The sequence below is a fragment of the Pelecanus crispus genome, chromosome 4 (assembly GCF_030463565.1).
Source record: "Pelecanus crispus isolate bPelCri1 chromosome 4, bPelCri1.pri, whole genome shotgun sequence".
Taxonomy (NCBI): Eukaryota; Metazoa; Chordata; class Aves; order Pelecaniformes; family Pelecanidae; genus Pelecanus; species Pelecanus crispus.
This window is the reverse complement of record NC_134646.1, coordinates 44263584-44277935: the sequence shown is the minus strand read 5'-3', so window position 1 is coordinate 44277935 and position 14352 is coordinate 44263584. Positions and strand designations below refer to the sequence as shown.

The window sequence follows — 14352 nt, the reverse complement described above, 5'->3', positions numbered from 1 at the left end:
CATTTTGAGGCCGACATTGTGCCCTCAGTCACTAGTGAATGCCAGTTGTGTTCACTGGGAGCATAATGAGGCCAATAGAGAGCACATTTGTAAACCCCCCTCCCTCCTCTGTCTACAAACTGAAATCTCTGTTTAAGAAAGGGCTCATTGTAGATGATTAGTTGAGGGAAAATATTGTAGTGAGAGTGTGCAAAAAGTACCCAGGCAAAATGCTTAGTGCCACATAAGGAATGGAAAAGTCCCAACTTCATTTGTATCTCAAAGAAGCCTTATCCATAATTATGCCAGTAGCAAGTATTTTTCTTTCTAAATCTGATCTAAAAATTACATTGAAATGACTTTATCAACTACTAAATATCCTCTTTTAAGAATATTCTTCCACGCTATGTTTATTTCAGAAAACTTAAAAAAATGCAGTAGCTTAAGAGAAGTGAATGGTCTGAGATGTTTTGCTGTATGTGCTATTGTATTTGGACCAAACTGTGTGTATTAAGGATTCCAACATCAGCTCCAAAAACCTTTCCTGGAGCAGTTCTTTCTTACACCATGTTCCACAATTCACCTAAGGCCATGCACGTGACAGAGTCAGCACTGAACTGGTAGTGACAGCTTTAATGTGCTGTACCTTTGTTTTTCCTGTTGATTTTGCAAATGTTAAAAAAAAGAAAAAGAAAGAAAAATCTGTAGAACTTTTGGCATAAAACTGTAGCTGCTGCTGCTGTAGCTAAATTATTGCTAAGTGTCTAGGTGATAAAAGCCTTCTCCCACGCCTGCCACTCTGAACAACACTATTGTCAGGAAAATGTATGCATCTTTTTCCAGTAAGAATAAAGACTGTGATAACATTAGCATTTAGACAAGACACTGAGCTGATGATTGTGAAATGCATTAATGGATGTGTCACTATTTTAAAAGAGTACATCTAATGGCTTGTTTATACATGCCACCTCACTGTACTTATTTTTTTATTTTATAGGATATTTTAAACATAAAATTGCACGGATCAAAGTAGAACTCTCCTGTGACCTCGTCACGTCAAGGGCCTGCGTTTAACAGAACCGATCCCAGTTCCCAGCCAGTTGCGTGTACCACTGAAGGAAAATGAACATACTGAACAGCCACCACTTTTTGTACTTTCTGCCTACCACACACCTTGTTATCTTATTAGCAGCTTTGACGACTGCTGAGGATGTGACTAATAGCACTTTCAACCGCACTGACATGAACATGGGATCTGTGCCTATGGTGATCTCCCGCATCGACCATATCATAGTCAAGGAGGGGAGTAGTGCCTTGATTGACTGCAATGTCCAAGGTAGTCCTAGTCCACATTACAGATGGTACAATTCCAATGGCCGCCTGCTCCAAGAGGAAGAGAATAAAGGTAAGATCTTAGTATTCTCACTGATACAGCCTGTCCAGAGACACTTCTGATTTCAGCAGGTTGACCAATAACCTAAATTTAATGGCCTGACTGTGGTGTTTTCCTGAGTGAAAATATATGAAAGCCCAGGGGCAGCCATAAATTTGTTGTGTGCACCTTGGAAGAGAACAGTAACATTTTTATAATGTGTTATTCATAGCAACACAGAGCAAGAAGCTGAAGGTGTAGACAGGCCTCTCTTCATTGGAAGACTTGGGGTTTGATCCTGTTGCCCATTCTGTCCCATTTTGTTCTTCTCTGGCACCAAAAAAGACAAAAAAGCTATTTTTCAACACGAGGGAAGATTCTCTTGACATATGGGAATAATTTGTTGGCATGAATTCAACACAGCTAACTCCCTCATATGCTTTCCGTCTTTATGCATAGTGCCATGGGAGTGTGAGAAACAGGAGATGCCCTGAATGACCAACAGAAAAACCTACATAGGGCAGCAGTCAGAAGGACAAGCCAAGTTTGAGCTTTAGTTAAGACTCTTCAGTTGCATTTGCCAGAGACCTTAATTACATATTAGGTTGTTTTCCTTAAATGGAAGGTTTGGGTGATAATCCTAGTTATACTTCTAGGGAGCAGTTTGGAGCGGATGGAAGGTGTTTTGCTCATGTAATCCTTCCATACTGACCGCTTTGTTCACAGCATGATGAAAAAAACTATTAGTTACTCATACTAAATGCAAGATAGCTTGCCTAACGAATAGCTGACCTGAGGGAGAACTCTGCTACGATGGGAGTAATGATTGACCCAGCTGGATGTGCAACAGCATAGTGTATCTGTAAAAACTTACTGCATAACTAGTTATGTTTTACATTACAGTATCTTATCATTTTCTGAGTAAAGCTAGAGAAAGGAACTACTTGAGCTAGTAAGTGGACTTTCAGATATAATTTGTGCGGTCATGGCAACATACTGTGATTAGTGCACTAGCGTATTTTCCTAAGGCTCACTAACAGAAATCTTCCCCTTTAGTTAGGCATCTAGCTTTAGGTCTTTGTATAGTCAACTGAGAGGGGTAGCTCCTAACACAAACATTCAGGTAGGTGAGCAAAAACTTTGACCAAGTCAGTAAAAATTGCAGATGTGGTATTAAGACAACATCACTTTAACTTAGACTTTCAACAGTGCACTTCCTCCTTTAAGAAACTCTCTTCCTGTAAGAAATGTTTCCTAGAACAAGACCTTTCTTTACTATGTATATATTTCTGTTGACTATGGCACTGAACTGTTATCAAAACCCAGCAGTGGTACCTTTTCTAATCATTGTTTTCTCATTAGACTTAGACTGTCTGCCACGATCCATTGGCACAGACCCAGTCATTGAGTCACAGTTCAATGCCATTATGTCACTTATAACAGCTGGAGCCAGGATATATCAGCAAGGCGTCTTGTCATTTTACAATTAAAAAAGCCCTATTTTGCCAACATTGCAACGCAAAGAAATACTGAGCAGCCAATACTCTGTATTTTTTCTTAGTCTAGAGGTGGAGAAAGAAATGTCATCTGTTACAGATGCTGACATTTCCTCTGTGAGGGAGTTTTCCTCTGAATTTGCCTAACTTTAGCAGATCGGGGTGAGATTTTTATGCAAAGGCCTGCTTTAGACTGAGCTTTTTATTTATTCTATATTTTTTTGAAATTAAAAGTGATTCAGCTTTTTTCAAGAATTAAGCTAGGGCAAAAAATAGTGTTTCAGCTAAGTTAAAAATTCTAAGAAAGAGGATAAAAAGGTGTAATTAAGAACTGTCCATACAGGAACTGAGCCAGGGATCTTCTGGGAATACTTTCTACATAGGCTTCCACTGGAGATAATGTAAAAAACCAATTTGGATAAGCCATGTTTAATTAGAAAAGCTTTCAAAATGGTAAAAGCCCATAACTACTCTGAATTAAAGGCTTTTTTTGACTAATGAATTTCAGAATTGTCCACAGATTCTTCCTTGAAAGAAAATAAAAAGCAAGGTATACACCAGTCTGTGGCAGGACTGCAATCCTTGCCTCGTGATTTACATGCAGGGTAAACTGCACAGGCGGTTTGTGCTGTTTTAGTCCTCTAATCACAGATTCTGTGTCTTTGCTTAGCTGCCTTAATAGACTTAAATTGCAGCTGGTTAGGTTAGGCTTAAGGAAAAACAACTTTCTGATAGTAAAAATAGGTAAACAGCCAAAATTCCTTGCTGTAGAAGGTTTTTGAAATTCCATTACTGCCTTCAACAGATACCTTTCAGGATGGCTTGGGATTGTCTGACAGAGATTGAAAACAGTTGAGTCTGCCTCTGAGCAGCAGTATGTATTAGATGATCTTGTTGGCTTGCATCAGACTATGTCATTGTGTTACAAGGAAATCTTCAGTATGACATTTCCCTGTATGAAGTGTTCAGAAGGCACAGAGGCACTCCTACACTTTCTGGCTGTTCTCTCCACCACGTGAACACTTCCAGGGGTGGGTTTACATGAAGGAAAGAATTGACACCAGGCTTTCCTATTGGACTTGAATCATGTTTTTTATAGCAAAGTTGCAATTTATTAAGTCATATCACACCAAATAAGGCAAAAAATCCACATACTCAGCTCTTAAATGGTAGTGATATTTGAATAAAAATGAAGGTCGCTTGGGGAACTAAAAATCTAATTCGTTATCAATATATAATGGCAAACACAATAACTAGCTGAATTTTGAATCACTGAAGCAGTGATAGGAGTGGTGGGTTTTAACATATTGTTTCAAACTCAGTTTAATAGCTAAATTGTTCTGCTGTGCCAGGTTCAAAGGATATGATATGTCCATGCACTTTGGTCACATGTAGTGACCAAAGATACCAGTTGTATTACACTGACAGAAATGTAAAAGTAAAAGAAGGTCCACTGTGGTGTGTAGAAGTTTGCACTGGCAAACAAGATGTTCTCTTAGTTGGTCATGCCTCTTCTCTTTCCCATCCATCTTAACCCTCCTGTTCTACTTCCCTTTTTTTAAATCATAATTCAAAATTAAATTCTGAACACCTCCCAAGGGCAGGCAGGGTAGTATATGATGTCTGAAATTTTACTTTTTTTGAAGTTTACATTAACAGAATTATATGAGATAATGTAACAAAACACCAAAAATAACCCAATTGTAAAAAAATGCATTGTCAGGGAACAAAACAAGGAGGGCTTAAATAGTTTTTTCTGATGCGGAATCCCATTGTTACTGTTCTTTGAGGAAGTGTGGCATGTGTTTGGGAGGCTGTCTGGAATAAGTAGTCATATCTTTGTAACTTAATGGACCGTAAGATTGTGATAGATGTCATGCATATGAACTAATTTTTTTATGAGACTTTTAGGGCATGATCTGATTATTCAGTCAATGTCAGGGATTCGATAGTAACACAGCTGGGGTCTCAGGAACAGATAGACCTTTGTGATGGTAAATACTTTGTCTTCTTGTGAACATTATTTCCTTCTTCCAGAATCTGAAGCCAGTTTGACAAAGCTGGTATTTTAAGACTATACTGATCATGTGAATAAAATACTTCTAACTAAGTTACTCTGTCTCCTCTCCAGCAGGAAAATGGTGGTTTCTTGACAATGGGCTACTAAACATTACCAGCGTGTCTTTTGAAGACAGAGGTAAATACACGTGTGTCGCATCTAATATGTATGGCAGTGTTAACAATACTGTGACGCTGAGGGTTGTTTTTACCTCTGGAGATATGGGAATCTATTACATGATTGTCTGCCTTGTAGCTTTTACCATTGTTATGATACTGAACATTACTCGGCTGTGTATGATGAGCAGTCATCTGAAGAAAACAGAGAAAGCAATCAATGAATTCTTCAGAACAGAAGGGGCAGAGAAACTCCAGAAAGCTTTTGAGATTGCGAAGCGTATCCCAATTATCACTTCAGCCAAAACGCTCGAGCTTGCCAAAGTAACCCAGTTCAAGACCATGGAATTTGCTCGCTATATTGAAGAGCTTGCTCGGAGTGTACCTTTGCCACCTCTCATCATGAACTGCAGGACTATAATGGAAGAAATTATGGAGGTTGTCGGTCTGGAGGAGCAAGGACAGAATTTTGTACGGCAGACAGCAGAAGGCCAGGAAACCACTGAAACAGATGAGCTGTATATGATCCCGAATGCTTTGAAGCGCAGTGACTCTCCCACAGCAGACTCTGACGCATCGTCACTGCACGAACCACCTCAACAGATTGCAATAAAAGTGTCAGTTCACCCATTGTCCAAAAGGGACTGCATGGACGGTCAGTCGCAAGAAAGCGTGCAGTTGGACACCAAGGAAGAAGACACTCCTCAAACACCAGCACTTCCTGCAGAGCCCCCTCCTGAGCCTTCTGCCGAACTCAGTTCTGATGACACAGCATTGGCAAATGACAAAAATACATGTGTTATATATGAAAGCCATGTATGATAGTTACTCCTGAATCTATGCATAGCAGGAAAATCAGGTGGAGCTCTTTTAAAAATACATATTGTACTTGCCGCTAAGCCTTACCTGGAGACTATCATAGCAAAAGCATGTATGTGGATTGTTTGGCACTTTCTTCTCAGTTTGACTTTAGTTTACCATGATGTATGGCAGAGTAATTGCTATTACATTAATATTAATTGCTCTTTTCGATTAGGAGTATTTCCAAGAAACATTTACCTCAGCATTTTCTAGGTTGGAGTCACCTGTAGTGGCCTCCTGGAAGTCATTGGTAGTCTTTGATGTAGGACACTTGAACTTACTAAACATAAACCATAAAATTTTCCTCCTTCACTCTCGTAATTTCCATCTATTGCATTTTTGCAAATATTATTGTGTGAATTTGAAATTTTGCCCAAGAGGCAGCACTCCACTAGCCAAATAAAATCCTAATAGATCCCATTTACAAAGCCTGTTTGCTCAGCTGCATTGTGATTTAGAGGGCTATTAAAGAAAGTTAAAATGTTTCCATTTCATTTGAGACCACACTGCTTAGGCACAAGGGAAATAGTTTTCCCTTTTCCATGGAATGAAGATGCCAACAATTGTTTTTTTCACATCGAGAAACAACTTTGAGGTGTACTTTACAGATGGGAAAGCCTGTAAACATCTTACAGAAAGTTGGAGTCACAACAGTTTTGCAGGTCTCTTTTGCATATATTTGACCATTTTTTACTTTGCCAGAAGTTTGTATGGAAAACAGCTGCAAATATGCAAGATGTCCTGTTTTGTAGTAATTTGGTAGAAGTAAGTATGCACTACCTTACCAGAAGATACACAGGTTCCTTAACAGTCCTGCAAATGCCAGTAATTACCTGATGACAAGGCTGAAATGGCAGAAGACCCTTTTATTGGGATTCTCAGTTTTGTGCAGATTCATATTCTGAAGATCAAGCCTAAATTCATCTATAAGCGTAAGTTTGAGTGTTATATCTAAACTAAAAAAAAAAAAAAAAAAAATCAAGTGTCCTGAGAAATTACAATGATGATCACACAAACTGTTTACTGTGTTATAATTGCTTTGGTCGCTTTGGTATTTTAAGAACCTCCTACCTATGTAGGGTGTTCACTGCTTGAGTACATGTGACTCTATCCCAGTAAAGCTTTAATAATCACAGTGATTGTTGCATTAAAAAGGATCAACATTTATGCCAGGAAATGCCAGGAGTGGAAGGGAAGTGATAATTTCTATTGCAGACAGACAATAAAAAGGACCTTCTCCAGAGTGAGTCTGGAAAGAAAGCACTTATAAGGGGGAGTTTGTGTAGGATTAATAGCATATTACTTAATTACCTGACACATTTAATTTGGAACTAATGAACAAACTATCACCTTATAGTTTTTAAGAAGGACTATAGTGTAAGTATAGATACCCAAAATAAATCTGGAATCAAGTATATTGCAAAAAAAGAAGTCGCTTGGATCTATGGGGAGATGAGGCATGGATGGCTGGCTGGACATTTTATTGAAGTAGCCACATCTACATAAGGTGTCTGTTGGAGGCAATCAGGCATATTAACTGCACGGGTAATTGAGACCAAACAAAGTCAATGTTGCAGCTATCTAAAAAAACCCTTGATAATGAACTGAGGTTTTATGTCAACATCTTCATGTTGAAGTGCAGAGCTTCACTAGCAGTGTAATACAGGAACACCCCATGACTTATGCAGGTCATGCAGAGAAGGCTCCATATTTACCTTTTATGGTTATTGAAAAAAATATCTGTTTAATAACAGACTTTTTGTGACCAACTTGTAAAAATGACAGCATTTAGTTGCCTAACATTTGTGCTCACCACAGTGGCCGGCATCTATACAAAATGCATTTGCACATGCCCAAAAGGAAACATGCAAGGGCAAAGTCCCTTTAGGAATGTGGCTGGAAATACTTTCGTTCCAGTGAAGCAATATAAATCTAGAATACAGGGTAGATTAAGAGAATACCATAAAGAACCTCACTTCTGACCAGTGTGATTGAAAATACTACTGATGCAAACTGTTAACTTCTTGTCTGAGTCCAAAGTACATTTGTGTTTAGTGTTCACATCAATTTTTCAAGTCACTTAATTTGCTTCTAGTATGAAAAAGGAAGAAGGCAGAAACAAAAGCAAGAATTGCACTAAATTCTTTTAATTCACCTTAACATCCTGAAAAGAGGCATCTTGATTTTTCTGCCTGTCCAGCATTTACAAACAATGCTCATGCATTCTAAAGTTACCTGTCTGGTGCCCAACTAAGATTGCACAGATGAGCAAGGATGTTCTCCTTGAAAGCATAAAAATAATGTTTAAGTTACACTTTAAAATTTTTAAAAAATAATGTTTCAAAATTATTTATTAAAATACAGTATTTTGGTTTTTAATTATTAACTTTTTACAGTAGAGACCAGACCCCTTCATGTATTCACATGGTGATTGGTACCAGGCAGTTCTGATCCTGACTGCTGCCCTCAGGCTGTCCTCCAGCCTGTTTGGTATATATTTATTGAGAAACATTTGACAGCAAACAACCCCCATGGTTTTCTTCAGTATCTCTGCGTAAACTTCCTTGAAGACAGAGATTGTGGGTTTTTTCCAGAGGTTGCCCACAAAGAGCATGTATTTGAAGTACACACAAACGTACATTGCAAACCACATATGAGCAACAGTTACTTGGATTAGATGCACGTAGTAGGTGCAATGCTGAATTCCTGATGTCGCAAGGTCAAAGGGAACCTTGACTTTGCTGGAGCTGGACTCACGCGGAACTGAGAGTTCACAGGTAGGACTGGTCCAGCCAGTCTGCTATAAAGACTTTGGACATTGAGCTTTGTGGTATTATCAGAATAAAAACAGAACAGCACTGTATCTGAAGAAAATACAGATTGTAATGGTTCTGGCTTATGTATTTTTTTCTGTTTTCATGCATGCTGCTCGGTATCTTTATGCATCCATTATATAACACCTGTAAGCATAAAGCTTTTTACATGCTTTCAGGCACTGCCTTTGTGGGACGTAGATGGGAAGCGAGATCCAAACCCATCTTTCCTGTTCCAAACTTTCTGGCTGTGCTATTATAAAGTAAATAATTCTGTCTTGCAGTATTTCTTAGGGAATGGCTGTTTTATGGTGTGAGAACACAATTAACAAACATAAAATTAATGAGGGCTCTAAGGAAACATTAACATTTGCATTGTTTTGTATTTTCATGCACCTTAAGCACTTCAGGGACATTAGAGTGATCCGTTCCCATCACTGGACTATGCACGCCTTTTGTTACATTGTTCTATTTATTATATCACCAAACACTAATGGCTCTTAAAACATTCAGAATCTGGAAACTCCGGTCCAACTGAATTTGCATTCTAAAAGCATAAGGAACACCAAGCCAGGCTTAGAAAGGAAAAGAGATTTGCAAGATACATTTACACTATTTTAAAATATTTTTGCCAAAACTTTATGAAACATGACTAGATTTCTGCAGCACAAGAAATCAGTGCTGGATTTGAATTTTACACTTACTATTCTTTTTGCACTAAATGTAAGACCGTATTAATCAGACCACTTGAACACAGTACTCACTATCTACTTACTCAACATTTTCTTTTTAAGCAGCATTTGTTTACTGTTGATCCTTTTTTGTTCTCTGATTTGAGTATGCTTGTGATGAAACCTACCCTTAGTCATTTTTTGAGATTGTCATTTGAAAAATTGAAAAGAACCCATAGATCAGCATTTTTATGCAGGTTTATTGGTATTAGGTGAGGCATAGCAGTTTGCTCCTGTGCTTAAAAATTACTGTATAATCGTAAGACTTGCAGAATGGCATATACAGGCAGATGTTGATTTTTTTTAAGTCGGTGCCTCTTTTATTCTAATGTACATACTAAGTCAGTTCCTCGATTTGCAGTTACCTTTTGACAAAAGTACTGTAACATATAACCAGGGCTTTCTGACATTCAATTTGGTTCAGATCAACTAATTCTGGAAAGTGTTAACAGTGTCAAATTTAAAAAGTTCTCATGGAATATCTTGGCAGCATGCTATTTTAGGAGTTGGCCTCCTAAGTATGCCATACTTGGTGGGACAACTTAAAGCTTCTTAGATGCAAAGGAAATGCTTGCACTAAAGTATCTTAAGTTATATTTCATTTATTATGAAATCCTTTTTGATTTTACAAGAAATGCAAGACAAATATGAATGTGTTCTTTTGAGAAGCAGTTACTGTATTTTGATTTAAACAACTGTTATGATTTTATAGTTCACAGCCGTAAACCACAGAGACCAGTTCATGCTGAAGTGGCAAAATGAAATGTGATCTAGCTTGTAAATTGATCATTGTTTCAATAAAGAATTTGCACAGAGTATGCCGGGTTTGTACACACTCAACAAGATGATGCGTTTCCTAGTAAGAGTATGCCATGGCTCCAGTTCAAGTGGAAGTAAACTATGTCTTTCATTGTACATCTGCTAATATTCCAGAAACTTTGATCAGAAGAAACAGTTATTAACCTAGAAAGGAGGTTTTAATAAAGCTCTGAAAGGGAGCTGTTGTCATTATTCAGAATATAGACCCAGTTGTTAATAGGTGGTGTTATCAATAGCCTAGATTGCTCATGTATATAGCATCTTCTCTTTGGAAGCACGTCAGCACTTCTGCATATAATCCAAAGGACTTTTTTGTCAGCTGTTTCCCCTCTGAGCCCTGTCATGGGGCCTTGCAAAAAGTCTTGCTGCTGTTTCAGAGTTGGGGCCAACAAAGTGTCTCTTCTACCAGAGGCACCCTAGTAGCAAGACAAAAATAGAAGTGTGGTGTCGTGGTTTAGCCCCAGCCAGCAACTAAGCACCACGCAGCCGCTCGCTCACTCCCCCTACCCTGATGGGATGGGGGAGAGAATTGGAGGAGTAAGAGTGAGAAACACTCCTGGGTTGAGATAAGAACAGTTTAATAATTGAAATAAAGTAAAATAGTAATGATAATAATAACAGTATAATAATAATAATAACAACAACAACAACAACAACAACAACATACAAAGCAAGTGGTGCACAATGCAATTGCTCACCACCCACCGACCAATACCCAGACAGCTCCCGAGCAGCGATTGCTGCCCCCCAGCTAACCCCCCCCCCCAGTTTATATACTGAGCATGACGTCATATGGTATGGAATAGCCCTTTGGTCAGGTTGGATCAACTATTCTGGCTGTGCCCCCTCCCACACAGTTTCTTGTGCACCTGGCAGAGCATGGGAAGCTGAAAAGTCCTTGACTAGCATAAGCAGTACTTAGCAACAACTAAAAACATCAGTGTGTTATCAGCATTCTTCTCCTACTATATCCAAAACACAGCACTATGCCTGCTACTAGGAAGAAAATTAACTCTATCCCAGCCAAAACCAGGACATGTGGGTTCCCATACCCACACCCATTCCTTCATCCACCCTAAAAGGATGAGGTGACATGGCTTTCCTGTCCCACAGCAGCTGGACTATATCACTCCCTAACAGTCTTCAGCAGGACTTAGTTGAAGCAGACACTGTAATACCTTGTCCTGGCTCTGCTGGTGCTACACAACTAGCAGCCAGTGGCAGTCACTGACAGAGATGGAGTGGGGGGGACTTGCCCTTTCACACATGAAAGATTTGCTCCTGCCAGCTGCCTGTTCTAGGTTGAAAAACATAGCCAATAGCAGGAACACAACAGCTATTTATTTCATGTTTTAACTCCGCTGTTTGAAAGAGTGCTCCAATTTTGAAAAATATTTTCAGAAGCATTTTTATTCAACAGTTTCAGTTGAGTTAATGGGGCTGAGAGACATCCACAATTTATCTAAAAAATATCTGTGACATATAGTGAAGGGGTCACAAACTAATCATAAAAATGGAATACGTATGTCTAGAGCCGTATGCTATTTTGTTGTCTCAGCATGGGACCCTGTCTTGCAACTGGAGCAGTTTGATAGGCTGTGACTTTTTTTTCATATAGAACAGCATGACTTCAGGATGCTCCCATCCAGCATGCTGAACTCCTCCAACAGCTTTGCTGGGAGCATTTTTCAGGAAGGCAGGGTACCACCAAGCAGCTGGTTCCACTGAGCTATGCTCCTCAACACTGTGAAAACAGGCTCTCCCCAGCCCCAGTGCTTCTTACGAAGAAAAGATATTTTATCACGTGGAGGAGACTGCCTTACATCAGCACTACAGAGGCATTCCAAAACTAAAAGCTGCTGGTGGGTAGTATCTCCACAAAGATGGGGACAGTGGGGGGTCTCGGCTGTCCTGCTAAGACTGGAGCCAGGGAAAGCCAGTGCATATCTGGGCTGGTACCCCAGATATTTGCAGTGCTGTAACACCACTTTCCCACAGGACAGGATGTTTTCTAGCCCACATCCTGCACCAGTGCCTGGAATAACCAGCTAAGAGACTTGAGAATAGTTCCTTTTCAGTGTCCATTTCTTCCATCTCTTCCTCTCCCCATCTTACCTTCCTGCACTTTTCTCTTCCCCACCAGCTCTGCAGTGCTACTTCTCAAATGAGAACAGAGTGAAGTTAGTGGTCGGGGCAAGTGTTTCTGCACTCCAGGCACCTCTGTTCCAAACTGACCTTTCAAAAGTCCCAAAATGTTTGGGTTTTTTTCCCAGCTGTACCAGGCTCTAATGCTAGGTACTGTATTTAGCGCTCTGACTCTCAGGCCCAAACTGAGTCATTCTACTCTTACAGTAAGGGCTGACTCTTGAATCCATGCTATCATGGATAAGTCTGTAAATTGGTCAAAGACAGTAACATAAACTGAAGCTAAGTTACCAATTCCTTTTTCAAAATCAGAATGTAGGGCAGCAAACAAATGTGACAGACAAGGACACCCAAGTTATGTAACGAGAAGCTATTTCATACCACAGGCAGATGAGGCAAGAATGAGAAAAATTAACAGTCAGCCTTGTATAGCATGAAGAATACATGTGAAACCTTGCTTATGATTGAGTAGAAATGTAGCATAAGTATCAAATCAATTTACCGTTCTATAACCACTTTCCATTTTGAGAACAGGTTCTCTTAACTTAACTAGACCTTTCCTATGTGGGCAAGCATTGTAGGCATGGAAATACTACAAGAGTTACCAGAAAGAGCCTTGTCTCCTTCGTCTACTATTTTTGAAGTTATTTTCAGGGCTAATTAGCTATGCATCAGAGGCCAACCACAGACTGCCACCCTGTCCTGTCGTGGAGCCACGGAGTTTGGGAGCTCCCATTTGAGACGCCCAAGCTGGTCTTTCTGAAATATCTCTGTCTTCTCTTGCACAGGTTTTGATTATACCACCCAATAAACCACTTATATTAATGGGTGAGGCCCAGGCATTCTGAACTGATAATTACAGAGATGCAAAATAAATGCTGCCACCACTTTCCTCTTTCTGAAGCCTCTTATTGCTTCTACCTCAAGATTAGCCCTGACAGACAGATAGCTCTTGAGTTGTTTCAGTATCCTTTAACTCCTTCCTGCTGGTGAATACTACCTTATTCAGAAAGCAGGATTAAAAACAAGTATCTGCCAGAAAAAGAAGCTCCCTTCTAAGGAGACAAGCATGGATCCTGCCTCTTTAAAATGCTTCATTATCCTTCTGTCTAATACGTGCAGAGAAAACAGCCTCAGGAAAAGACAGTAAAAAATAGAAAGAAATTTAAGAGGATTTAAATGGAAATTTTTTCTCCTCACTCAAAACATCCAGAGGAGATTTATCTTCAAAGTATATTAAATTCTAACTCATTTAATCATGTGTTCATTTGTTTTTAAACATACTCAAGTGGAGAAAAAGGAGATTCCTAAAACCAATGGATTTTCACCTTCAACCCCCAAGTAAATCATCACAAAAATATGAAAAATATTGGCCAGCCCTTCTCTCAGGATACCTTTTATCATGGAAGATACTTCTAGTCCTTTTTACGGTTCTGCTTAGGTGACTGAGGCTTCCTTAAGGGATTGGTGGAAATGCATTTCTTTTCTGCTGTCATCTTCTTGGTTAAATATCCTTTACCCTGTGTGATCTCTCCTTTGTGTATAAAAATCAATATTCCACTGAAGATTTATCTTCTTGCTTCCTTTCCCCATGGTAGCATTCCCTTTAAATACCTTTGTTGTGTTTGGTTTTACTGTTTGGATTTTGTTTTGTTTGCTCACGTTTTAAAATAAATCAGAGGATCGTAATTTTTTTTCAGTTGCCCATTTTGGGGCAGGATCACTCACACTTATCTGTATAATTCAATTTTAGTTATGCAGATGTACAATTAACTACTCGCAGATTGGTGCAGGATGAACTAATCAATAGGCTGAAGCAGATTTCTTTTGCAGAACAGCATCAACAGAACAAGTAAAGCTGTAATTCCCAAGATGCAAGTGAAAGAAGTGTCCTCAGTCATATATGGGTCTGTGAATGTTATGTCCTTTTGTTTGTTCAATTCAAAAAAGTCACATATGAT

At 39.2% G+C, this 14352-nt stretch overlaps 1 protein-coding gene across 1 annotated transcript; it reads left to right on the top strand.

The window, feature by feature from the left end:
- The first annotated feature begins 1063 nt into the window (after nucleotides 1-1063).
- Nucleotides 1064-5851, top strand: MFAP3L (microfibril associated protein 3 like). The gene is made up of 2 exons (XM_009490932.2): nucleotides 1064-1384; nucleotides 4979-5851. Exons 1-2 carry the CDS (start codon nucleotides 1102-1104, stop codon nucleotides 5842-5844), a joined length of 1149 nt encoding a protein of 382 aa, XP_009489207.1. The 5' UTR covers nucleotides 1064-1101; the 3' UTR covers nucleotides 5845-5851.
- The last annotated feature ends 8501 nt before the right edge of the window (nucleotides 5852-14352 follow it).

What these genes read in the sequence shown, in the direction of transcription:
- MFAP3L (XM_009490932.2), top strand. Translation starts at nt 1,102, where the DNA reads ATGAACATACTGAACAGCCACCACTTTTTGTACTTTCTGCCTACCACA. An exon ending in CCAAGAGGAAGAGAATAAAG is followed by an intron (nt 1,385 to 4,978) that starts GTAAGATCTTAG and finishes TCTCCTCTCCAG; the next exon opens with CAGGAAAATGGTGGTTTCTT.